This window comes from Mastacembelus armatus, chromosome 11 (assembly GCF_900324485.2).
Source record: "Mastacembelus armatus chromosome 11, fMasArm1.2, whole genome shotgun sequence".
NCBI classification, from domain to species: domain Eukaryota; kingdom Metazoa; phylum Chordata; class Actinopteri; order Synbranchiformes; family Mastacembelidae; genus Mastacembelus; species Mastacembelus armatus.
Window position 1 is genome coordinate 18,430,395 of NC_046643.1, and position 27,711 is coordinate 18,458,105.

The 27,711-nt window shown below is 43.2% G+C and overlaps 1 protein-coding gene across 22 annotated transcripts in view; it reads left to right on the top strand.

Annotated features, from left to right (window-relative positions):
* The window catches only part of macf1a (microtubule actin crosslinking factor 1a), a 169,044-nt gene that overhangs the window by 49,856 nt on the left and 91,477 nt on the right, over positions 1 to 27,711 (top strand). For 8 of the 22 annotated variants that reach the window (XM_026299487.1, XM_026299494.1, XM_026299492.1 and 5 more), the window contains exon 1: positions 23,273 to 24,636. In XM_026299487.1, coding sequence (XP_026155272.1) covers positions 23,326 to 24,636 — 1,311 coding nt within the window. In that variant the 5' untranslated portion in view covers positions 23,273 to 23,325. Of the gene's footprint in view, positions 1 to 2,601; positions 2,708 to 3,936; positions 4,288 to 6,798; positions 6,861 to 12,092; positions 12,183 to 12,927; positions 13,030 to 14,045; positions 14,124 to 15,337; positions 15,431 to 23,271; positions 24,637 to 27,711 lie in introns of those variants that run through there. The other 14 variants (XM_026299498.1, XM_026299502.1, XM_033325457.1 and 11 more) reach the window with 6 other exon arrangements.

The window sequence follows — 27,711 nt, forward strand, 5'->3', positions numbered from 1 at the left end:
CTCTGCCTCGTTTGTCTGTCACTGCCTCAGCTATAATGAAGACGACTCTTAACTCCATGTGCTTCCTATTTAGGCTCCACCCCATCTGCCACATCATTTATGTGATAGATGCTTTTCTCCTTGATTTACCTGAATCACTTCAGCATTTAGCTCAGCATCTTCATGGCTTTAATATGTCTTTGAAAGTATTTGTGCAGCGGTCAAAATATGTGAAGTACCTTGTGCTGCTATAAGGAGCCTGTAGGATTTTCTTGTTCCATCTCCTCTTCCAGGGAGACGTTTACGTTCTTTGTGCTTTCGTGCTGCAGGGCTTGATTGCTGTATCTCACCTGCCTCTCCTCTGAGTCAGTGGAGCTGAATCTTCCATATTTGGTGCTTTGCTGTGAAAGGTTGTTATTATGTCATTTACTTTCCGATAATGTGGTCACATTCATGAAACTGGATCTGGAGACTGGAGGTGGTGCGTGTGTGGGGCTGTGTAGTGTACGTGGCCAGCTATGTCTTGTTTTTATAACTCCATATTTCACACTACACAACAAGCTGCTGTGCTTTCAGTAAGCAGCTCAGTCCAGTCATGTGTCTAATTATTCATACCTCATGGTAAACATCGAGGTAACGGAACATTTGTGCAGCATTAAACAAATTCCACTTGGCTTTTGTTATTTAGCTTAGGGCTAATACTTAAATAATGCAGTATTTAAAGCCACATAGATAATATTCATTATGTAATTTTAAAGGGTCTCTAGTATTTAAACTTATTTGATGTGTAAAATAAACTTCATATCTTAGTTCAGTAATTATCATAGTAGTGCTGCATTAGCTCAGTTCAGCTACCACTGGAAAAACCAAGATAATTAAAGTTTTTGTTAGAGGTGGGTGGCTTTTAATTCGGGACATGTCTAATCTCATCTGAATGAAACGATTGGCTCCGATTCCCCAGGGGAGAAATAACAGGCATGACATAATGGTGCAGATCAATGAGGTCGATCGGTACAGGACAGTGAGTGTGACTGTAGTCGGGTAGTGCAGGAGACAAGGGAGGTAAAAGTGAGTCAAGGAACTTAAATATAAGGACACAGGGAAAAACAAATGTATTTTGCTGGGAATAGCAGGGAATAATGAGAAATTATAACTAAAGTCCAGTTTCTTTATGTTCAGCTGAGGTGCCGTGTCTGTCACACAGATCAGGAGGCTGTAGAGGTGGATGTTTGTGGGTTCATGTAAAAACGTTTTACTTTTAGATATATTCAAATATGACTTAATATATTGGAGTCGATGATAATAATAGAAGTATGAGTGTCATGTGAGTAATGTTGAGAAGAGTTTCTCGAGTCAGAGATGCTTGGTTGATCTTGTCTTTAGCTTCTAGATGAATTGATGTGTGACACCGCGTGTGTGTGTGTGTGTGTGATGTTGCGTGACACTGTGGTCCTAATTTTTCTTGCAACAGGAAATGCAGCTTGTTACGGTGGCGAAGCATCGTCGGGTGTGTACCATCGTACACTGCACACACATTCTGTGGTTGAAACATTTGTATATACATACATCAGTGGTTTATATGGCTTGAAGTCTATGTGTTCACGGTACAATATTTGATAATGTCTTATAATAATATAATAAAACTATATAATTCAATATCTACAGGTGTAAAGGAATGTTCTGATAAAGCCACAACCTCCTGTAAGGTTTCAGCTGTAATAATTGTATTAATCAGCCTTCAAATGCTGTGACACTAAAAACAAGATCGCACACTGAGCCTGAAGCGCCTTCACTTATTACCGTGGACTTTGGATTTGTTTTGTTGTCGGCCGTTATTTTTTGTGTATCTCATGTCATATCCAGCTGTACATAAAAACCTTTAGTGATCTGGGACATAAATGTCTTGTATTGTTATTTGTGCAATTGCATTTGATCCATTTAAGGGTTCTCTTTGTGGCCACAGGAGGGCAGATTGAATCTGATCTGGAATCTGATGACAGGGACCGTGGCTGCCCAGGCAGCTGGTTAGTGCTCAGTAATTGAGATATATTAACTACCAAGCAGGAAGTGAGAAAATCTGGATAGTTAAGATTCAGTGTCAGAAATTGCAGAACAGTTTAAATGTTTAAATACTCGTCTCCCGCATTGAGATGTGGGAGAGAAAATGGGAGAAGAAGCGGAAAGAAAGAAAGAATAAAACTAAAAAAGAAGACTGGAGGCTGGTGCCAGCCTTTGAGTGTCAGCAGAGAGGAGGAGGATAAGTGGACCCTGGGAGGCAGCCTGGCTAGGAGAGAAACTAAAAATGAAAGGGAAAGTAAAAGAAAGGCAATATGAGAGGAGGGATTTGAAGAAGAAAGGGAAGAAAAGAAAAACACTTGGAAACATCTTCGACACTTCATTTTAATTAAATCATGCTAGGAGAAAGCCAGAACACCGGAAGATGGGACAGAAGAGAGAGAGAAGGAGATTAGAGGTGATAAGGGACGAGAAGGAGGGAGCCGGGGATAAGCACAGTGTGTGGTATTAGAGGAATAAGCTCCGTCTGGTCTGTAACGTTGATGATGCCTTAGAGATGGAGAGAGAAGAAATTCACTGTGGAAACAAGGACTAAAATGTGGCTGACGGCAAATCAGAGCAATGGAAGAGGAAAGAAACGAAGCAGGGACGGAGAGAACGGAGGGACGTCTGTGGAGGAAACACAGGGCGAGTGTTACTCTGAGCTGGTCAGGTGTGTGTGTGTGCACCTGTAGCTGTACACAGAAAATCTGCTGACGAGTGACGAGCTGCCGTCAGATCAGCTTTTGCTCTGATGATGTCTGGCCTGCCCAGGTCACATGACCTCCTGAGGACTATGGTTTGGGAGCTGACCTTTAAGCCAGTGCAGACTCGTGGCTTCCACACTGCTGTTGCTCAGCGTCATTTTTAAACACAAGCAGAAATTATTCAGACGAGCGTTGGTGCTGTCTGTGTGGGCGGAGCAGTTTTGAGACCTGGCAGTGGACACGGCAGAGACAAGTTTCTTAAAAATAATGTGCAAAGAAGCAGATCTGGACAGTGAATGTTCTTGTGCCAGGCATAGTTGATTGGCCTCTTATTCACTTCTGAAGGAGTGCCGTCGTTACACACACACACACACACACACACACTAATGAGATAAAGGACTCTGCTTGTGCTGGTTTCCTTTCATTATTAAATTAAATCACGTCTTAAGTCCAGCAGGCCTCTGTTTATGAGACCAAAGTCCCTCTCAGTCCGAGTTACTGGCTCTCCCTCTGTTTTTTTGAGAAAGCTCCAGAGCTGACTGGGAGCAGAAAAGCCTCGGGGCTGGTGACAGAGATACAAAAGAGAGCTGGGAAATTTGTGTCCACTACTTAAGAAAGGGAAACGTGAGAAAAGGAGCAGGAGTACCGGTGAGGGAGCGGCTGCATTTAGCCTGTTTCAGCTCGAAGTGAGAAGTGTGTGTAAGTTTGCAGTGTGTGTTGACTAAGGACTTAAAACTATTTCAGATTTGTTTTTTGGAACCTCTCAGTAGGATACAAACTGCCTCCAGGTCCCGCAGATCAGCAGAAGACTGACTGTGGATTTACTCTGCTTCAACTGTCCTTTCTAGGCACTGAACTAAAAAAAAAAAAGCAAATGTAAAAAGACAAATGTCCCTGGGGAGCCTTCGTGTCAGATGGCAGCGTTCTTTACCTACACAGGGAGGTGGAACAGGATTATAGAAAGAAAACAGAGAAGATAAACAGAGCCAGAGAACAGACGTCTGCTGTGGCCTGAGAGAGAGGGGAAAGAGTGCCACTGACTGGTGAGGAAGCAGAACTCATGAAGGCGTAAACAGGGAGGGAGGCCGTCCTTTTTGGACTGAAGAGGGAGGAGCTGGCCTGACTTTGACACACACGTGTGACGGCAACTGCTACTGGGAAAGAGTGCGAGGGACAGAGGGAGAAGGCCGATCCAGAGAGGCCAACATGGCAGTAAGTGCAGGGCTCGAGGAGAGAGGGAACGGGTGAACACAGAGGTAGAACTGAGAGACAGGGAAGAGACTTCTGATCGGTAATACCTCCTGATGCTCTCCTGGTCGCTCACACTCACCCTGCTGCTTTCACCTTTGGATACGTGGAAGCCGCTTGTTGTCAGGGACGTTTTACCGCTACAGCTATCTGCCTGTCTTGGATTATGCTCTGTTGGCTTCACATGGATCTCTGATTGCACAAGGAGAACAGACAGTAGAGCTGTGGACGATGTGGCCTGACTACAGGAATGAATGTCATCTCAACGCTCACCTGTACTCACTCATGTGCTGTGCAGGTCAGTGTGTGTGTGTGTGTGTGTGTGTGTGTGTGTGTGTGTGTGTGTGTGTGTGTGTGTGTGTACATGCCCGTAGAGTAGGTGCACAGTGTTTGCACTTGTTGTTTACATGCTGGCAGCGTGCAGAGTGGCTCCTGTCAGCACGTGGTCCACTGTGTGGTTTTAAACAGTTCCTATTTTAGCACATGCAATAATGCAATAATGCAAAATGTGGTCTCTAGTAATCTCAGTGGATGACAGGGCAGAGGGTGAGACATCTTTCTCTGTGTGTGTGTGTGTGTGTGTGTGTGTGTGTGTGTGTGTGTGTGTGTGTGTTTTTGGACAACATGGAAGGGGGTGTGTATATCTTAACAATGCCCTGCTCTGTGGATGAATGGGCGCCTTTCCCTGACTGTCACTCACATGCTGCAACTCTTCTCGCGTCTCCAGTTTAGGGGGTGAAAACAGCCTAACTACCACACCTCGATAAGCCTGATGGGTTTTTACAAGCACAGTGATGAGTGTGTAACATTGTGGTTGGCTGATATAAATACATGTGACCTAATAACATGTGAAAGCCTATTTTCTCTGGGCTAACTCGCTCAGCTAACCCGACAGGTTTGAGAAGCTACATGTGCAGCAGTGTTGAAACTATTTTGCAAGAGAATGTTGAAATATCAGTTTTTTACCCGGAGGCTCGCCCTCTGTGTAAACTCCTCACTCGGCGTGTCACCCTGTGTGTGTGTGTGTGTGTGTGTGTGTGTGTGTGTGTGTGTGTGTGCGTTATGCAGCGTGGACACTGACCTTGGGTTTTAACTAGTTGAGATATTTGACCAACTAAATCCGTGGAAATCCTTTCTACTTTTGGAGCTCGACAGTTGAAGGCGTCTGAGCCGTTTAAAGTTTCTGTGAAAATCTGTCAGTGTGTGTTTGGACCTATGTGGATATGAGAGGGACAGACCGATAACAAGGTCTTCAAGGAGGAAGTGATACCGCCTGTCTCTCCTCATGACTGCCCTCATGACGACTTCACCATGGCAACTGATAAACACCTGGCAGGAAGAGGAGTACCTGCAGCAGGCTGGTTTCTGATTGGCTGCAGAAACTGGAGGGAAAATCATTTTCGGATAATTTGTGTTTGTTTATGAAATAAAACACAGAAGAAATTTGACTGGAACACCTGAGCAGTGTTAAGTCACAGCTGAGCAGCAGGTCATAATAATAATGTGGAAAATGTTACAAGCCTACAGCTCTACACTGCTCACACACTGTATTTAGGATCCTTTATGTTAACATAAAAACATGCAGGACTTGAATTAAACTGTCCCTCCAGCAGGAAGTTACATTTTTAACAGAACGGCGGGGAAGGAGAAAGAGGGAGAGTCTGTGTTTTCTCCCAGACACACTGATACGAGCACAAAGGATTTGATAGGAGGCAAGACTCTGTTACTGTGAAGGAAGAGGTGGTGTTGGTGCAGAGAGTGGAAGATAACGCAGTTGTACCTCAGCATCAGGCTCTATTCCTGGCCCTGCTGCCTCACTCGTCTGGCCTGTGGAGGATGCAGTCTGGAGCTCTGCCTGGCTACAGATCACACTTCACTTAGAGACTGTAGAAACAGACAGAACTGATAGAAAGGTCAGACATTAGAGTAAAAAACAGAAAATAACAAACAGGCAGGCAGCCTTTTTCCAGCCCAGGGTGATGTCATCCATGAAAACAGAGTCAGGATGGTGATACAGGAGGTCATGTTTGTAGAGGTAGAGCTTCTTATCAACAGGGCCTGGAGCTGCTGTTCTTTAGCTCAACAAATATTTCTATTGTCTTAGCCAAGTCGTTACATCAGCTACAATACTGCTTTGCATCAGTGCTGAATAAGACCAGACACATGTAGTGACTGTGAAGACTTGTCGTTAGTTGTAATTGTACAGTGCTGTGCAAAAGGTTACAGAGTACACAGATAGATCGATACTTTATTATTGTTTATGAGTAGAGGTCAAGTGAGTCTTTTTTCAAATATAAAGTCAGAAATAGTTTTTCTACCTGTCAGGTGGGTTGTTCTAAGGTCTTGAAGAATCTGGATTTAAGTCCTCACTGTGTCTTCATGTAATCCCAGCCTGACTCCATGATGCTGAGATCAGGACCACCTGCCGCAGGGAATCTTTGTTCTTCTTGTCTCTGAACATAGATCTGTATGGCTCAGTGTGGATGTTTGGGCCTCTTGCTGTGAAATAAATGTGGGACCTATGTTAATTAATGTGTGGGATATATAAACATGTAAACATGTCAGGGGTCAAAGGTTTGTACAGCCTTGTATCTGTACAGTATGTGCTCGTGTGTGAGTGGTACTTGTGCGTTGCCCGCAGTCTTGCTCCTCTGAGCTGAGCTGGATTTGGAGGTGTGTGTGTGTGTGTGTGTGTGTGTGTGTGTGTGTGTGTGTGTGTGTGTGTGTGTGTGTGTGTGTATGACCTCATCACCTACATACTTGTGTGATTCAGATTGTAATTGACCTCCCTCCTGTCTTTTTCTTTCAGATGAGCGAGACAGGGTGCAGAAGAAAACCTTCACAAAATGGGTCAACAAGCATCTCATCAAGGTATGTGTCACTGAGTTCAGCTGGTCCGTACTGTGTTTCCTTTAGCTTTTAGTCTTATTTCACATTACATGCTGGTAAAGATTACACAGAGCAAACAAACTAGATCTTCTCCCCTTTAACATGCACGTCTCATAGGGGCTGATATAAATTAACAGGCGTGTACCCCTCAAATGACAGAATTTAAGTTCTAAATCTGATCTCGTATTCTTTCTCAAATAACATGTATTTGCAGGCAAAAGACCTTAATTCAATTCAATTCAGTTTAATATACTATGACTCAAATCTAGCAGGAGAAAAAGGTTCAGAAAAAGCCTGTCGAGGTCTCCTGGTCTCTTTCTTACCTGAACTGGGTTCACTCCTGCTGCTGCTGTGATGTTAGAAAACCAAGAGAACAGAACAAAATCAATGTCTTCGCTCTTCGTCTCAAATCTATTCACATCATCTTTAATAGAATATTAGGGCTGTTACTGACTGTGGTTATTTATGGTAACACTGATGCAGAGTGGAGTTAATGTGTCAGCAGACTGAAGTGTTGCATCCAAACATGAGCATCTGTCTGGATCGTGCCTGTTTGTGTTATCGCTGCCCTCTGTCCAGCTGCACTGACACTCCCATCATGCTTAGCAGCGAAAGCAAAGCAGTGAATAAGCTGAATGTGAGTCTTGAATGAATATTTAATAGCTACAGTGAATTTAGAAGTGTTTACTGGAATGCAGATGTTAAATAATAGATTAAATGTTGTTATGTGGCATCTGAAGCCATTGTAAAGGAAACAGTTAAATGAATTAAATCTGAATAAGCATCTGACTTGGTAGCTGGCAGTTTAAAAACATCCAATTAAATAGGATCTACAGTCCTGTCCTTCACATTAAAGGAACTACAACACTAAATCATCAGGTCGGATGCTGCAGTGAGGACGCTGGATGATTGATTTTCACCTCTGTCCTTACTGTTAGCTCTTTACAGTAAAATTCTTCATATATATTATGGTCAGAGACAGCTGCCTGCATATGTGCATGTTGTCACATCTGCACACACACAAAATTTCATCACATCCACAGTCAAGTATGTACTCTATACATGTACAGGCATGAAAGACTGTGAGAGAGGGGAATGCTGGGTATTTCTACATGACCCAGGAATGCAGCGTCTGTCTGACCCCATAACTCTGCAGCAACTGTCGTCACAGTGGTCTGTGGATGTAACTCTATATCAGCTGGCACTGCCAGACTGGCCACTGCCTGTGAATGTAGGTCAGAGATGAGCAGTGAGAGCAGCAGGAGTTTTTCACTGCTGGAAGTGCAGCTCTCTTTAATTTGTAATGGGATGTGACATTACAGAGCTGGAGCTGGATTTGTCAATTGGAAGAAAATAATTTGGGGACAATTTTATTAATAATGCTTTGGGTTATTTCTTCTAAATAAAATAAATGTTCAAATTTTTAATGATTTATATCTTATATTAATATATGTGTAATTTTGTGTTTCATGTATGGAATAACTGTGTCAAACAATGACTTGTTGACGATTTATATAGTTATAAATTGAATATATTTCAGTTTTAGACTGTTGGTCATAGATAAACAGCAACTTAAAAATGTATGTGAGTTCCTGGAAATTATGATGAACATTTTTTTCAATCAGCCCCCACTGAGAGTAAAATTAACAGCTTCACCCTAAATGTTGTAGAATAGAAGATATGATGATAAAGATCTATAGACATCTACAAAAAGGTTAGGCTAGACAAAGGAGATCAGCCACTGCTTCACCACACAGCTCCATCCTAAAGTGTAAAGAGACAGCTGACCTTTAGAGGAGCAGGATAGGAGGATGAGAGGAAGACTAAAGCATGCAACAGAGGACAGGACATGAAAACATAAACAGAATATGAGAGAAACTGTTATGTCTGTAGAAATATGTTGTTGCTGTTGTCGGATTAAAGTGTTGCGAAAGGGAAAGTAGAGTGAAATGCCTTCGACATCATCTAATGACTCTTCGCTGACCTCCGCCCAATCAGCTGGGATTTAGAGGCAAACACAGACAAAGAAAACAGCTGTAGCTAAAAGAGTAAAGGTTAAGAAAAAAATATAAAATAATAAAAAAAAGGCCTTTATGCAAAGAGAAAGGGCATTAAAATAAAGGTAAATAGATGGGAAGGAGAGGTTGATAGTGATAGACAGGTGCCCTCTGCCCTCAGCTTCCTGCTGGGTGACATCATCGTTCCTTGGTTCCTGTTTGCTCTGTGGGTGTCATGTCTGATACGCCTTTGGCCGATCAGGTGTTAACAGGTATGTGTGTGTGTGTATAGTGCAAACATGGGCCAATCCTGCTGGTATGCAGTGACATACTTTAACCCAGCAGGTTGTTGATACAGTGACGGCAAATCCTGTAGCTGTGGGTTAAAATGCCAGTAGCTGCATGGTATCTCAGTAGGCTAACAAGATGTTCAACACAAGGCAATCTGTCTGTATTTGTTTCTCTGTGATGTGCAGCTTTTGCAGCTGCACAGCAACCAGGCATGAAACAACAAATACAACAGCGAATGTTGCTGTCAACACACCCCCTAATTAAACATCATTAAGGCCTGATAAATTGTCCAGAGCAGTTTGTAAAACAAGATTTTTTCCCCCACTTACTCGTGTGATTAACTTTCAGCTCATATTCACAAAGCACTGAGGTTTAAAACTATTTTCAGAACAGTCATAAATCATCCACACTATACTTTAATTGATGGCTGCAACTAAAATTATTGTATTTATGTTAATCTGTCAAATTATTCTGCATTCATGTTTAAAAAATTATTCTAAATTTTCATAGTTGTTGTCTAGACCCTTAAATTATCACCAGAAAGTTGAAACTATAGAATAAACAATTAAAAAGAGAAAAAAGCTGTTGATTGACTTTCTGTTAATAAACTAATAATTTAATGGGCAACTAAAAACTAAGTGGATGAATCTTAGTATCTTAAGTGTGTATAAGGGCTAGTATTGCATTAAATTGGGGCCTGTGGCAGAAATATGTCAGCTTCCTATTATCCCATCCTAGCTGTTAAATCCTATTTATGTGAAGCAAAATAACAGAAAGGTGTTAAAACTATTATATAAATGTGTTCTGGCTCAGGTCTGTGCTCAGTGTAACAGAACAGTGCTGCTATAAGTACCCAGGTGCTGTAAGCCTGTGGTCCCTAACCGTACCTCCATCTGACAGCTGCTGTCACTATACATCAGACACATCCAGCTGTGTAAGCACACACACGCACAGCTGGCAAAAAAAACATCCTGCTCATAAAAAAACATAACTAAACCTCCTAAAGACTCAGCTGGGTGTTAAAGTGCCAATTGAAAATCACTCCGCTGTGTAATGTATTTTTAAGTAACCTGCACCACACACTGGAGTGGACTGTAGATTTGGTTTCTGGTGTGTCGTGTCATGCAGTGGGACTTTCTGATGGGCCATCTTTGGACACCCATGGGAACATAAGCAGAAATTAACACCTAAGCTTCACGTGGTGGGCGACTTATCTGAGCCTGTAGTTACCAAGGAGCCTTAAACAACTTTAAACAAGTCACTTTAAACAGTTTCTTCCTGGTTTAGGAACATGTGCACCCACTGTAAAAACATCACCACTTACTAGCACAAGTATGTTGGTAAATAAGGACAATGGCACGAAGGGCAGTGCTAATAACAGCTTCATTTATTTATTTGACAATAGTGGAGAAGAATATTTCTTGGTTGGTTTCTTTCCAATTCACAGGATGAGCTTCCAGTAAACTGATAATAAGCACATCACAGATAGGAACCAATTATTCAGGCTCCCTTGGATCTAAAAACAAACACTGACACACTGAGGCACAATTAGACACAACCAGCACCTCATTTCCAGTCAGTGTTGGATAACTCATTTCTTCCTGTCATCTAATTCACACTTGTTCCATCAGCTTCCTTCTACCACAGCTGATGTCAACTTTGCATAGAGACAGAGGCAGCAGCAGCAATAGGAGGAGAGTCTCTCACATATGGGCGAGGAAGAAGAAAATAGACTGTGGAAATAGGAAAAGGATTAATGAGGAAAACAGAAGGATGTAGTTAGTTTTCAAACTGTAGATAAAGACACTGTTTAGCTCTGTCCTCAGACACCAGCATCTTAAACAGGCAGAGGTGTCATTTTACAAAGTATCTCTGCATTGAGAGATATAAAGGTAATTTAAAATAGCTTTAAAATTTATGGCTGAGTTGAGACAGCTGACTGGCAGGACTGGCCTGCCCTCTGCTGGTGAAAGTGCAGTTTCTTGTCCTGAGGCCAGAACTGCAGCAAAACGTTGTCAGAGCAGGTGCAGTATGAGGCAGGAGATGCTCTGTAATGCAGGTGGACATGTGTCCCTATGGGTTCAGCCACCTTCTTTTTCCATCCATCCATTGATAATGTATACCGGCTTATTCCTATTAGGGTCACAGTGTATCCTTCTCTTTCCATCCATCCATCCATCCATCCATTATCTGTACCTGCTTATTCCTATTAGGGTCACAGCCTATCCTGCTCTTTCCACTGTCTGTTTTCTAATGAAGTAAAACATCACTGCAGTGCTGTATCTGCTACAGAACGTTCTTTTCACAAACTAGGAAGTCAGGTAGAAAAGAGCCAGCCTCCAAGTCTTTCTCATGAATTAAATACAACTTTAGACTTCAGTTAGTTTCTTGCAGTTATACCTGCACTGTATACCTAAAGTCCTCTGACCCACACAACACATTTGAAGTGCAAGTGATACTGTCAAAACCTAGTAGTGTGAAGTAAATGGGGTAATACAGTATGTGCACAGGTTTATAGTTTTTTCCGTCGCTGCATCTTTCCTGATCTGTTATTCCCTCAGTGTGTGTCCCACTTTAACACAAAACAAGCCCTGATGCTGATCACATGACTCAGCCTGGCTGCTGAGTCACCGTGTCAGTGGCGGTTGCCACGGGTGACTGACTCCCCCCACCACCACCCCACTCGTTGTGGAGGCAATGTCATGGCAACAGAGACAAGAGGGCTCAGCTGGTGTTTCCTCCTTGTTGGCCTGGCAACCGCTGTCACCAGCCCTGTCAGCTGTGGGCCAGATGTCAGTGTTGTGATGACTGGAGAGTGGAATTAACTTTCTTTCTGTCTTCTGCTCCCCCCTTCCTCCTTTCCTCTTCTCTCCTCATTGTCTTTCCTTCTATCCTTTTCTCTCTTTCCTTTCCTTCCCCTCCCCAGGTGAGGAAGCACATCACAGACTTGTATGAAGACCTGAGGGATGGACACAACTTAATTTCGTTGCTGGAGGTCCTCTCTGGAGTCACCTTGGTATGGATTTTACTTCCTTTACACACACACACACACACACACACACACACACCTTCACAAACACGACTCTTTGCTCATTTATTATCGCACACTTTCTCTGCTCCATCACACACCCTGTCATCCACAGTTCAGTGCATCATAGTCATGTAGATGTTAACATCGACTCCCACAAAGTTTGGGAGGCAGGCAGGCAAAACTTCTCCAGCCTGAGGCTTTGCAGGCGACTCTCTGCTTAATGCCGGAGTTTAATAACCGGACATTTCCAGATCTGACGTAACAGGGACGAGTTTGAGTCCAGTGACCTGACGTTTGTCAGCATGGTGATGTAAGAGTCTTAGTCCTAATGCTGGCAGACATGCAGGTGGCCATGATGTGATGCTGGATGGCTTAGTTGCAGACAGGTAGAGTAACACAAACAGGCTAATCTGGTTAGATACACACAGGCAGTGACAAGGGCAGGGTATATTGTTTCAGCGACACTGTGAGGTCAATGTTTGCACTTTATCACGTCCATGTAAGCAGAGATTTTGAAATGAGTTCATGCTTGACCTCTGAAACACTCGGTACAGTCTCACTGATGTGCAGCATCTTATCTACATTGGCTCATTTACAGTGAATTGCAGTTACTATATGTTTCCCCCTTTTTTTAGTTGTTTCATTCTTTCCTCTTCATCCACCAGTTCTCACCCTTCATCTCCTCTTCCTCTCTTTCTGTCTCCCATTTGCCTCCGTTCTCTTACCATAGCAACAGAAAAGCGGCCCTACATTGAAAAGGGCATACGCCTCGCGGGCCCCCCCTCTCATCTTGCTTAGAGGGGAGGAGGAGGAGGAGGAAGGAGCTCAGGGAGTATGTTCAAATCTGCCCCACAGGTGGAGCCGTGAGGCTGCATGAGCGTGCTGTGTCACTGAGCATCAAATCCAGGCTGTGCACTAAACCATAGGGTGCTGTTACTGTGTGTTTGACCACATGTGGCCCATCGTTTCTGTTGGGTGACAGCATTAGAACTTCAGGTTTACTTTCTTCTTTATATAGTTAGACGGATCAGTGCATACAAAGATTTAACATTAAAAAAAGTCAATTCATAGATATGTTTTCACTCAACAGTGCTTTACTGCTGTTTTGCATGTGTTCAACACATTTTTAAAATAATAGTCTTTATTTTTTATGAATTTTAGTAGGTTGAGCTAAATGAGATTACATTTTTGTATAAAACAAAAACATTAACTTTTTCTCCTAAATTATTTATTATCCACCATAACATATTTATTTACACTATTACCTTCCTAATACTGGCACAGTGAAACAGGAAACATCACTAAAATTAAACATGTTTGAAAATTACATTTATCATCCTCTCCTCTTTTTATCCTCTTCTCTTCTTTTTTCCTCTCCTCTCCTCTCCTCTCCTCTCCAGTATTTGTCTTAACCGATGTGATGACTAATCCTGAGTGTACCTCCTCTTTACCAGCACAGTGTGAGCCCACATCAGCATCCTGTACTCGACTCATGTACTTTCTGCAGCAGCTTTGCGTGTGTGGTTTTCTCTCTTTCTTGGTATCTCTGCTCCTTCTAAACTCTAAATGAAAAGAGTTGGATGATCAATAAAGGAAAAGAGAAAAACAACCTGTTAGGACATATTGTTTGACATATTAACCCAGCATGGTTTGAGTCTGGTTTGCTCCACAGTCTTGGCATGTCAGCTGCTGTTGAAGACAGCGCCCTCTGGAGGATTGTTTCATGACTTCATTGCGCTGTAGATTGAATTCAACTTTTTTTCACACAAACTGCTGCTTTCTGCATTTTTATCATGAAAATTCACAGTTTAAGTCTCATTTTTTTTCCTCCTCTCTCTTCTGTTCCAGCCCAGAGAAAAGGGTCGAATGAGATTTCATCGACTGCAGAATGTCCAAATAGCACTGGACTTCCTCAGGCAGAGACAGGTATGCACACAAACACACAGATATACATTTTATTCTTGTGCCAGATGGGTACACTGTTAAAGAGTTGTCATGAACACGGATGCAGCACAGTCTTGCAGCATTTATATAACTGGCTTCAATAGATTCACGTTTCCAGAGAACAGTAGCCTCCAAACAGAAGCCAGTAGTTCTCTCAAGTAGCTTGTTATTTAACAGTTCAAATGAAGTCAGATCTAGTCACATAAAACCTATGACCTTGGAAAAGTGTTTAATAGAGTAATTAGAGTAAATAACTGAAACCAGCACTTGAAAAATTGTTGTTCTGCAAAGTTAGAAACTCAAGAGATAAGGTTTTTATCATTTGCCTTGTGTGATGTTTAGAAGGATTATTTTTGTTCCAGAACTGGTTCTGTAGTTTATGTCTCACTGTATGGATTCCTGCTACTTTTTTATAGCTTGTGCAGCATGTTCTACTCGGTTTTCAGATGAGCAGGCAGTGATTGCAAATACTTTTCATGCTGGGACTCTGCAGGTCCTTGTGCCAGATTGTCTGTTGGTGTAGTGAAGAGAGAGATTATTTATTTATTTATGCAGTAGGGTACACTTCCTAACTTCTATACTGTAACTGTAAAACACACTTAATAGATTCTGTTTGCTATAACATGAAAGCTGTTTTCCAACACTAGCATCGACCCTGTAATTAATCCTTCCTTTATCTGCAGCAGAGAGATTCCTCATACAGACTTCTGATTTATTCTGCATGTCTCTCTGCCTTCTCTCATGCTGCATCTCTTCAATTACCCCCAAACTGCACCACTTTCTCTCCTTTAAAACAGCATGTCCTCCATATATATGTCTATATATAAATCCCCCGTGTATTTCTCAGTTTGCCTTCAGGTCTAATTACACAGTGTCTCTGGCTCAGTTTAGCTAGAGGCACAAGATTTAACAAGGTCTCCCACGTTGTTTTAGACATGATAGATAGAGCAGATTTTTTTTCTCTCAATTATTATGATTAAAACGTACAGGATACATCTTCACGTTTTAGTTGCTCTTAAGCCCATAAATCATTCACTTGGTTGAAATCATTCACTTTTACTTGAAAATTAGTTTCATTCTTCCACCTGCACCATCAGTTCTCTCAATGTCTGTTATAGATAGATAGATAGATAGATAGATAGAAGTATGTTTTATTACAAAACCAAACTAACCACATGCATGTTTTTAATTTTCAGGTCAAACTTGTGAACATCAGGAATGATGACATCACTGACGGGAACCCCAAACTGACATTAGGTCTCATCTGGACCATCATCCTTCACTTCCAGGTCTGTGCCCTTCACATGCTTCTGCCTCTGTGCGTTTCCTGCATCGGGTTTCATTAATAGTTAATTCAGTCAGACAATCTTGGACTTTACATACTTATTTGGCCATGGTTCTTAGATCGAGCCCACAGTGAAATAATAGCTTCAGTTCACTTTAAGTGGATTGTGGTTGACATCATTGCTGCTGTGGATCCAGCTCTGAATCTTGTTAGTTGGCACATCTGTCCAGATGTTGGGATTTTGGTTTTTGTCCATGCCAGGATAAGCTCAGTGGTGTGTCTGCTGGTAAACCAGTGTTTAGTGATGCAGCAGAAGAGGTTGACTCTTTCACTGCTGACTGGATGTGTGTGTGTGTACAGTGTGCGTGTGTCCATGTTGTCCTATAAAATCACTGAGCAAGATGGCTTCTGGGTATTAGAGTCTTAAATGTTTCCTGCCAGTGTGACAGTTTACTTCTCTGACTCAGTCCATGTAGTGAAAATGTGTGTTTCATTCAGTTTAGTGTTTTTAAAGCATTGTGGCATATCTGGGATTTAACTATGTTGTCCTGAGTGTGTGTTAGAAAACCATCTCTAGACAGGCCCTAGCAGGAAGTTGCCCTCCTAAATATCACATGACACAGTTTGGCTTCAGTCTGGCAGTCTGGCCCTGGCAGAAACACGATTCAGGGGACTGGATGTTCAGTCTTTAGGCTTTCATTTAGATCTTGATCCTGGATTTACAGTCTGTTCCTGTACACCAGACATACCATGTTTCACTGAAACTCTTCCATTTAAAATAAGTGTCACATGTGGGCCAGTTGTGCTTCATCTGTGACTCCAGGATGTTTGAAGCTTCAGTTATTTCAGTCCTCAAATCATATCCTGGCTGAAGGTTGTGGGTTAAAGATATGTCATATGATCACAACAACTAGTTGTCTTTCTTAAAGTGGTTATATCTGATATTTGTCATAGGTGAATCAACACAGATTGACCATGTGATAAAGGGCGCTTGTAGTGTTGAACATGAAGTGAATTATCCATCTGAATGCAGCTGAGCTGGGTTTCAGATCATTGTTTAGCTATCCGGTCTGTAAATTTACTGTTTGGCTTCACTCCGACTGCTCTCATTGTGTTGTTGTTTTTGGCTGCAGTGTGCAGCTGTTTTCAGGAGAAGAGGCTCTAAAAAAGGCACTGAGCACTTGCTGCTCAGCACCAGAGAGAGGAAGGATAAAGTTGGTGACCAGCTGGTTAATATCATAGAAAAAAGTTAATGTTACCCTCTTAAAGTTAACCATACCAACTTAAACTTAACCAATTGATATGAAAGTCAAAATCCCACCTTGTTGGAAATAAATGTCTGATAGGCAGCTTGTTTAGTTCAGGCAGTGATCTGAACGTCTGGTTTCACAAAATGTTACTGCATCATCATTACTGTGGCCTCCAGACATGGTTGTGCTCTGTTATTGAAGCATGACTGCTGTTACCACTGGGGCCAAGTCATGCGTAATGATCACTGTTGCACAAAGACACATTAGTACAAAGACTTCTCAACTCAACTATCTCAGCTTCTTGTTTTCTTTAGTATTTTTTTTAGAACTGGGACACAGAGCTTTTCTGTCTGATTTGATTTTTAGAGTCATGAACAAATTGTAGTTAATATGGTCGACCACTAACCTGGGCTGGGCTGTGACCCCTAACACGGTGACACTGCCAGTCGGTTTCCATGGAAACTGTAGTGCATGATACAGAGACAACCGTTTTGGTGCAGAACATGGTGTTACAGAGGGGAAGGGATGCAGACTAACCCAGGTAGGATGGACAGGATTAGGACTGAAACAGGCCCCAGCAGAAATGAAGGAATGAAATGAAGCTGGGATGAAACGTTAAGTGGAGAATGAGGGAGGGAGGTGATCAGCAGAGCAGCAAATAGTTTGAGTTTCAGCTGCTCACTGGGTTCAGGAGATATCAGCAGCTGTAGTGATAAACCCCGGTCACACAGAGCTCCATGTCTCAGCAGCATGTCAGTGTTTGGACCAGCAACATGTGGCACATATTGCATTCAATTATTTACATTGCCAAAATATAGAAGTCATATTAGGATTCAGTGAAATGTACAATGATGTTAAAAACACGGACATGTTTGATGTTGGCAGAAACATTATTTTAATATTAAAAATTCATGGCTCAAAGTCCCTGAAAACATGGTTTCAGTGGTTGTATGAGTACAAGTTATAAGCAATATTAACATAAACTCCAGTTTGATTCATAAAACAGGAACCACTGACAAGACAAAGCACATCTTACATCTTACCGTTGATCACGTGTTGTATACAGATGAGCCCAGCTGGCTCCAGAAAGTTCTGTGTTTCACTCAGAATCAACATGACATAAATATTACTCTAATATTAACGTTACTCAGATGTATGTCCCAGATCAGGGGAGAAGTCTCTGCGTTAGTTCCACATTATTCCCACTGGCGGCTTTGGTCTGATGAATACCATGATGAGAAAGTCATTTTGGGAAACAAGCCTCCAGGTCTCTGTGACCAGGGCGTCTACGTGCAAATGAGTGAGTCAGCACATCAGCTTATTATAGGAACATTCACTGAGCGATCACTTTTCATCTGGATACTAACTGTTAATTTGTTAAGTCATTATTTCACTGGCACATCGATGTACAGGTGAGATAGTACCTGTTCTACCTCACTGTGTCTGCTGTCAGAGCTTGTCAAAACTTTCTGCTGTCAGCCATACTTTAGTTTTTTATCCTAAATGGATATGAATGTCATGAACTTTATAGATGTGGTTACATAAACTGTGAAAATTTGTTATTACCCTCTTTAGGAACACCCATACATGTCATTTGTAGTTAGGTCTTCTTACCACTAGGTGTCATCAGTTATCCAATGTCACAGATGACCTGACTGGTTGGAAGTTTCCAGCCAAACAGAGACAACTATGTCTATGACTCCGCCTCCTGCTGCAGTGTGTCTGCCTGTGATTGGCTAAGCTCGCTGTATGTTATTCTGTACGCGAGAGTGTATAAGTTCATTTCTAGGCTGGTGAAAATATATCTGTCCTGCTTGAAGGCAAAGCAGGTGGGGGTTGGTTTGTTTGTGTTTAGGTACTAATTTAAACCTGCACTGCTTAGACTGATCCAGCATCCATGTCACTTCAACCTGACCTCACATTAAACTGCCCACTGGAATCAGTCAAATGCCATAAAGTCATAAAGCCTTTCTTCAATTTACCACATTGCTAAGAACATTTCAGGTTTTCCCGTAGCCCTAAGCTTGGAAATATGCAGTGTTTCCTTATAATAACTGGTGTGCATGTCACCATGACACAGTGACAGAAAAGCCAAGGGCATGGCCAACGTTTAATCCTTTTCGAAAAATCTTCAGTACAAACATCCTTTGTGTGCTGAATGTTTCAGTCAACACAATGTAGTAACAGCGGCGCCGTTTCTAAGCAACTCAAACTAGATGGGATGTCTTTTCATTTTCTGTCATTACTACTTTTGAATCGTCTTTAGTAATTCAATAGATTAGAGGTCTTGGAGAAAAATAAGCAGCACTATGAGGAGATTCTTGACTTGTTTATCATCTTTTAGGTTTTTACTTAAACACAGAAAGGCTGCTGTCAGGTGCCTGCAAGGCAGTAGGGCTTTAAGAGATCAGAGCAGTATGCTGCTATTTAAGCATTATGTAAAAACGTAAATGTTCCGCATCTTAAAGGTGATCTCAGTGCAGATGGAGCCTCAGTGCACATTATTCACAACAGAGCTGCTAAATATGTGATCAAGAGAACGTCTGAGAGTCCAGCATGCAGCAGTCATGTCTAACACTAGATTCAGATGATGGTTGCAGCTACAGCTCAGGATGGCATGTAGCCACAGTGAAGGGATGAAAGCCTCGGGGAGCTGATTAGTGCTTTTCTCCCATTGGTTCATGCCTTTTCCATAGTTGTTAGTGTATTTTTTTCATGCTTTCTGCGCTTTCGGTTAATGAAACAAGATGGATTATCGAGGCTTGACCACTTGAGACTAATGCTGCCTGTTAGTGGTCTCCATCCTTATCTGCTTCTGTGAACACTCAGCAGCCGTGAGGCACTTACATACACACACACACACACATATATATATATATATATATATATATATATATATATATATATATATGTACATCTTCATCTCCTGCAGTGTTACTGCTATGCGAATGTACTGTACAGGATCACGTGATCTCATGAGGTGTGATATTCAACTCGTGCACTGATGGTGGGTGGCAGCCTATAGAGGCTTCAAGACTGTACGTACAGTAGCAGACGGCCTTTAAATATGTTTAGTTTCTAGAGGAGGAGAGGTATGTAAAAGAGACACATGTGCCAGATGTGTCAGAATCAGACTCCTACTTTACTATTTTGGGTCGGTTGTCTCGATCAAATTCACACCCTGGTGCATGTAATTGCAGTGTCCATGTAAATGTTCAGTCTGTTTACAAACAGACAAGATAAAAACAGGATGACATCTGCATAATGTTTGTATCGTCCAATACACTGTCCAAAACCTCGACACAGTTGGCACATGGGTGTAGCTGGAACTATTACATATGTGGCATTTCTGCTTAATGCGAATGACAGTTAATCTGTCCATTCATAGTGATGTAAGGACAGAATTAACCATTTATGAGCTATAGAAGCCAGATTGTTTTGAGTTAATGTCATGGATTAAATGTCCGTCAAATCCTGGTACTTCATCACATTAATGCAGAAGCCCTTTTAAAATATATATTACCTTTAAACAGGTCTGTTCATTGATTTTCAGCATTGCCTGCAATGACCTATATCCAGTGATACTGAAAGCTTAGATACCCCTACATTAAATGTATAGAAAAATCTCTTTTTTCTGTCCTTTTCATCCTTTTTTTTAATTCCCTCCAATCTCGTTACCACTCCCTCCTTCTCCTGGCACCTCTTCTTTTCATCCCAGATATATTCATAACCTGTAGCTTGATGGACAGATGGAGATTGAAGGGAATAGCTGGAGATTGAAGTGCTTACCCATTTCTCATTTATGTTGCAGAGACGCAACAGTCTGATTGAGATTTGATCTCTCTGGTCGCTGTTTTTTCTCTGTCCCTATTGCAGCCTGTCATTCAGGCAAGCTTTTGGGTCAAGTGTGTGTGTGCATGTGTGTGTTTGTGGCATAGAAAGCTTGCTCACTAACAGCTAAGAGAGAGAGAGAGAGAGAGGCAGGAGTAACGAGGAAGCACATAGGAGGAGGAGAGCCAAGGAGGGAGGGGTGGATTGTGAGTGAGAGATCGAGCAAAAGAAGCTGTGAAGCTGCAGCAGCCGGGAGATAAAAGCTGTTCTCTCCCTCTGCCGGCGTCCGCGAGTGAGGGATAAAGCAGAGCGAAGCCAGTCTGGGCAGAGACGAATCCAGGCAGCCTGCTGTCACTGGAGCTCCCGGCTTCCCTCGATCAGCAGGCCTCAAACCACCAACGACCAGCAGGACAAGACTCACTCATGGACATGTACACAGAAGGGCTCACATAGCTGACCAGGGGACCGCCCAACCTTGCAGGCACACACTCACTTTCTTTTGGACTGCCACGCACGTCCTCCACCGTATCAATCGGATCAATCCAGCCATGCTTGTCCGACAGAGCCACAGTCTCTTTTTAGCCGGTGACGCCCTGTGTTGCTGTTTGTGCTCCCTGTACGTCTTTGTTTTTTAAGGACACATGAACTAGGGACCCTCTAGTACTAACCTGTGCTGTGTGGAGTTCGGGACTGCCCTTCATTGGACACTGAATCCCTTTGGCTTGGTTCCAAATACACATCTGTACACGAAGCAGGTTTGCTGCCAGTTTTGGATTTGTAGAGGACCTTAGCTAAGCTGTCTGTGGACCAGTCTCTTCCTCCTTTCCAGCTTCAAGCCCAGATGCCTCTTCCTAATTAGATCTAGTGGATGTGAGGACCTATTAAGAGACAAAAAGGCACCAGAGGAGAAACATAATGAGAGCTTTTTTCTCCTCAGTCTTGCTGTTTTTTGCCTTGGTGTAAGACAGGTCTCCATGCCCCCCCCCCCCCCCCCCCCCACACACACACACACACCTTGAGCAAACTGTGGATTTTGTCGGGCTGTTGCATCGTCGCACTGCACCACCCAATAAAGGGAAGCTTTCCTGAGTAACTTGTGGTCTGAGAGCAAGCCACATGTTTGTGATTGGACAATACTTGAATACAATTCCCAGCTGTCTCTGATCCTCAGGGAGTCTTGGCATCGAGGTGGGGGGAATCTTCACACTGGTATCCAGGGGAGAGGCATGTGATGCTAAGCTGCCTGGGGAGCTAAAGGTGGAGTCTGTCTGCATTTGTCTGCCTCCACATTTAGAGCAGTATCCTACCAAGGCATAACACAGCGTTTTGTAGCTTTCTGGACTACAGTGAGTAGATTCCACAGGTATCTGGCTGAGTGAGCACTGTGAAGACTGAATATGAGTGTGACAAATTAAAGCTAACATGTTGATAACAACAGTCTCAACAGGGAACATGCTCATACAAGGATTTGAAGGATTGACACATCACATGAGGCCACTGGCCCAATGAGCAGTTGTTTAAATCGTGGGTGGATGATAAAGAGAAGCATCGGGGTGGGAAGCTGGTGCTCTGATTGAGCATTTAACAAGCTGTCAGTGTATTGGACGAATCTCCCAGTAATCTGTGGCAGCATTGGCTGACTGCACACTATCTCACACACAACCAATCTGGACACTGTGCTGCTTTGGCAGGAGACACTGAGCTTGCCGTTACTATGAGGGATATCGACAGCATCACGGCTAATACTACGTTCGCTATGAGCACCGTGACAGATAGGATTCCTACCAATCCGTGCTGTGTGGCAGACCTGCATTACAGATCTCACTTCTTACCTCTTGCACTGCAATAACGTTACAACAGTAGGAGAGCAGCATCATTAATTCATGAGCACAGATAGCTGGTAGATCCCAGTGGAAATAGAGCTCACGGATTATACCTGCACCTGGAAATCACTTCATGGGTTATTGATGTTAGAAGAAGGATGTGAATGGAGTTGTTTTGGATAAAGATGGTGTTTTTACCACTTCAGTCATCTCTTATGTCTGAAGGATTATAATAATGAATCAAGAAGTGCGATGAGGCTTCTACTGAGGCTGAGAAATGCTGCACAACCTACAAACTGAGACTCTCACATGACTGCTCATCACTGCTCTCATGTTTTCATGTCTCACACAGGCACATGAAGTGTGGGGCATCTTTAATGGGCTAAACAATACTGCACTGTATCAGATTTTTATTTCTCCGACAGTCAACATCCTGCCTGAACCATTGTCACCTCACCTGCCAAAAGCCTGGTGATGAATCAGACACCAGACCCCAAAAAAAGATTTAGTGTCCTCATTCGTGTGGCTCTGCTGACATAACTGTGTCCTCACATCCTTGACTGTGACCACGAGTCTTCTGGGACTGAGAAAACAGACCAAGTAAAACATCCAGCTGCCTGCACATATATGTATATATACAAATCGTTACACAATAATGTCTTTAGAAAGAGCAGAGCTGGACACTGCACTGCCTGAATCCAAATCAGATGATGTCAAGGAACTAGGAAGGATTTGGGAGCTGTGACACGTCAGCCTGCAGCAGTCTGTCAGAACCAATAACAGCCTGAAGATAAAAAGGACTTTCCCACTCCTCTTTGGTGACAGCTCGTACCATCCATCTTTCTATTCTCCAGTTTGTATTTGTCATGGTGCAATGGAACATGCAGCCGAACCGGCTCTTCCTAACTTTACATTACTCACAAATGTCAGATTGATTAGGAAGCTGTCAGCCAACTGTCAGCCTGCCTGAACATTTCCTCTACAGTGTCTTTTTTATGTTAAGGGATGAGGTTTTGCTCTTAGAAAACTGGAATACATTTGCAAACCTGAATGAACATTTACTTGGCCTCTCTGGTGGTTTTCTATACTGTTCGTTCTGTGTCCACCTCAAAGACATGGGGAACTCCATGGGTTGTGTCCGGCCTCCTCGGGATGGGGAACTCAGTGGAGCCCCCCCACTTTCTCCAAAGAAGCGTCTACGTTTCAGACGTAAACACAAGGGCAAGAAGAACAGGAAAGGAGAGGCAGAACAAGAGGGCTACGGGCGGGAAAGGAGCTATGAGCCCGAGGACAGAGAAGAAGACTATGAAGAGGAGGAAGACAAAGCTGCAGTTGTAAGGACAGTACATTCAGATTTTAGCAGCAGTGCTACAACACTTAAAACTGTGCCTGATACCCAGTTAACTCATTCCAAAACTAATCCACAAAGCAATGCTCTTTCTCTTGACTCTACAAGTAACTATGTCGGGAGCCTTTTGGCCAACAGAATACTTGAAGCGTCCCCCAAGCCCAGCCCAGCCTGGAGAGGGGTCTTCTGCCTTCCAGGGGACGAAGACACTGTCAGCGCAATTATAGACGTCTCCAGCATCCCAAGTCAAACCACCACAGCCACCCCAGTCAACACAGCCCCGGCCCTGGGCAATACCACTCCAGGTGGAGGAAGGGTGTGTCGTGTTAGAGAGAAAGTCCAGGGGGTCCTAGAGAAACCTTGGATACTCCAACAGGAGAAGGAGAAAAAACACAAGGGGAGAGTCGATAGAGAGGAACAGGGGGATGAAGGGACATTGGGGATGGTGCAGACACCTTCTGAGAGTGAGTGCAAAGGTGTTGTCCATATCCGAGAGGTGGATGGTAAACTTCGTGTGGTGAGGACAGTGTACCCCAGTGACTATGGCTCTCCAGTTTGGAGGGGTGAAAGTGACAGTGAGGTAGAGGTGTGCAAAGAGCCTTGTCCGTCTTCAGACACAGGGAATATTCTCAAAGTCCTACTGTCCGAGGAAGACAAAAGTAGAACCGAAATGTCTGCAGAGGATTTCCCCCGGTCCTCCAACCCGTTGCAGATTCTGGAAACTATGGCTGTCAAGGGATTTCATTTGGACTCTCCAGCTCGTGCACAGGAGAGGTTGTCTCTCTTGGAGTCGGGCTATGCCAGCGACCTGCCACTGACCTCTCCAGAAACAGTGGGCACCACTCCCAGTCAGACAGACTGGGGAGGGCTGACCAGTAGTTCATCAGAGAGACTGGACTCCATGATGGAGAGTCCTCTGTCACTGCAGCAACATGCAGCTGTAAAATACCTGCCACAGGTTTGTGTCCTCCATCCTGGGGTCAGATCCTGGAGTCATGTCTTTCAGATCTTTATCTTTAGCCACTGTTACTTAAACAAATTGTTTGTTGCTTGTTAACAACAACATAGTGTTGGGAATGAAGCTTATTAGTTATTTATATCCTAAACCTTTTGGATTTTTTGTGCACTAGTGACATTAAAGCTGTTACAGTGGGGGGGTCTGTGACCCCATTGGTATATAATGCCAGGAAAGGTATTCACCGCTATTGATTTAGATGAATGTGGCTTTTTGAAGGGTGCCTTTGTTGTTTGTGGTCATGAAGGGTTAAATAGTAGATGTGTGTTTTGTTATCAGTGCTGGAAGGGCAGTATGCCTCTCTCCATTCTTTCCGCCTCTGTCCCCAGAGCCTAATCAACGCAGCACAGACGGTCTCTCCATACTATCCCAGCCTCCATGTTCCCTCCCTTTCTTCTCTCGTCTTTTTCCGTTTGCTTGCTATTCTCTCACACCACAAATACTGACATCTGTTAGTGTGAGAACCAGACAGACTGGGTGTTTGTGTGTCTGAGAAGGGTCAGTGCTTTAAATGACAGGGTTCTCTCTTGGTGCAAACTGAAACTTGTCATTTCCTACCAGTTAACTAGCATACCATCTGTCTGCGTCTGTCCAGCTCTGGTGGTTTTGACTGGAAAGAGGTTTAAGGTCATTTAGGTTTAAGCAGAAGATAATGAGTTTAATATTATTGGCATCATATTCTACTACTACACTACTACTTCTATTTCTACGTTTCATTTGACTTCTTTGCTGCTACACAAATGTTTGATACAAGCTCTGATAAAAAGGGTACTTGTTTGGATGCATTATTTTAAATAACAGAGCTGTGATAAAATAAGGCAGAAGTGACAAAACTCAGGTCAAACAATGCGGAGACAGGATCAGGAGTCTTTAATAGCAGCTTTTGTTACTTGATGCACAGTGGAGCTGCAGACACATTTTGGTTGGTACCATAAAAGTACTGTGGTCACTTGACCTACTTTATTACTTCTCAGACACAGCACTGAGGCTACTGCCAAATCTGTTTCATTATAATTCTGACCGACAACTTGTTGTAAACAGAAGCTGTCGACCAGTGAGGAGTGGATCAGCATTATATTAGAGATGAAGTCAGCAGTGCAAGTCACCTAGAAAGTCTGTTGTTTGAGTAAAAGGTGTAACTCAGTTGATTGTGACGTCAGCATGTTGGAAGTCATATCTACACGTCTGCATGGACATAAGCTTGTTGTTGTCCAGACCAGTGTGTCTGTGTGCAGCATGGGTTCATATTTGGGTTGTGTGAAACGTTTGTAGCTGCAGGAATGATCGAGAGTGAGCTTGTGTGCTAGCGCTCAGCTCTCCAGCTCTCTTTCACCTTGAAAACTAGGCGGCTGCTGCAGCCACTGCAGCAAGATTGTGCACACTTTTCATGACGGCTGCCACAGTTTATACACTTCTTCTCCACATTATATAGGCAGGACAGTGAGTTCTGCAGTACAGCAGCTGACGTCATGACAGGTTGTGTTTAGTGCTATGTGTCTCATTGATGCACAGTTGCTGCTGAGTCATGAGCTCCACAAAGATCCCTGCTCAAGAGTGTTTCATTGGAAAGCAATAATCATTCCTGTGGTGGTGTGTGTGTGTGCGTGTGTGCGTGTGTGTGTGTGTGTGTGTGTGTGTGTGTGAGAGAAGGGCCTATGTGCATGTGTTCAGCTGTCCTGTGTATGTTGGTGTGTGTGTGTGACACCCTTTTCTGCATATACAGGGATTTGAGGAGCACATTCATCAGTCACATGGCTGCTTCGAGAGGATTCTTACCACACATTGAAACCTCCTCTCACATTTATCCAGAACCACTTAGTGCTGTGACTGAACCATCATCTGTCTGCACAGATGCTCAGTTCAAGTGCCAGTACATTTAAACCACTTCATTCTTCTTACATCGTCACTTCCTGTTCATCTTCCACTAATTACTCATTGTTGTCTCCTCCCTCCATCATTTGACCCCTTTCTCCTCCCCCATCAAACTTCAGAAAGACTCTTTCTAATCCAGAGACTCAGACTGGGTTGGTGGGTCATGGCTGTTTGTGACTGAATCATGCTGCACTGAAGGCTGCTGCGACCTGATCAGATCTCACTCCCATCTCTGTGTGTTTTTCTGCTGTAACCCTCATGGCTGAGTCACACATGCTCGTACACACCTACAGTATACCCACATATCATTAGGACATGGACTCACCAGTAGAGAAACATGTTGGATATATACCTGTACACACCCTAGTGGTTGGAGAGGAACATTAACTTCTCCATCTCAGATCCTTGGAAACGTGATAAATTATTCTAAACTCAAGGTTCACTGACTTTTTCTGGAGATTTCAACCACATCTCACTGCCAAAGCTCCATTTGCTGAAGAAACTCCAGTCTTAGAAGAAAATTGTGAGATACAGTAAAAACTCCTCATAAAGCCAGTGAATAGAGTATTTTCTCTCAGCTCTATCAGCCCTTACAGCCCTTTACAAAATAGACAGAAACATCAGTCAGTGATAATATTGCAGTGCAATATCCAGATGAAGCATTTCCATCCATCCACCCATCTGTTATCTACCACTGTACCTGGTTCATCCAGGGTCGGCTTGCCTCAATGTCAGCTGGGACCCTGGATGATCAGAGGTGGGTTTCGCCCTGGGCTGGTCACCAGTCTATCACAGGGCAGACACATAAACACAGACAAACTCACATTTACAACTATCTGCAATTCAGAGTCACCAAGTAGCTAATCTACATGTCTGTGAGCTCTGGGAGGAAGAACAGGCACAGGGAGAACATGCAAACTCCACAGAACATGTGAAGGTCTGTATTATTCTGCAAAGCAGGTCGGAGATACATAGAGAGAGGCAGAGCTCGGTCACCCCTTCTCCTCTGTTGCTGGCCTCATCTCTCTTCCCCTCCTTGTCTTTCTGGCCACTGCTGCAGTCCCTTGGCACACAGGACTTACATGCTGCTCTATATTAGCAGCAGGGAGAGAGACAGAACAGAGACAGAAAGACAGTAAGAGAAGG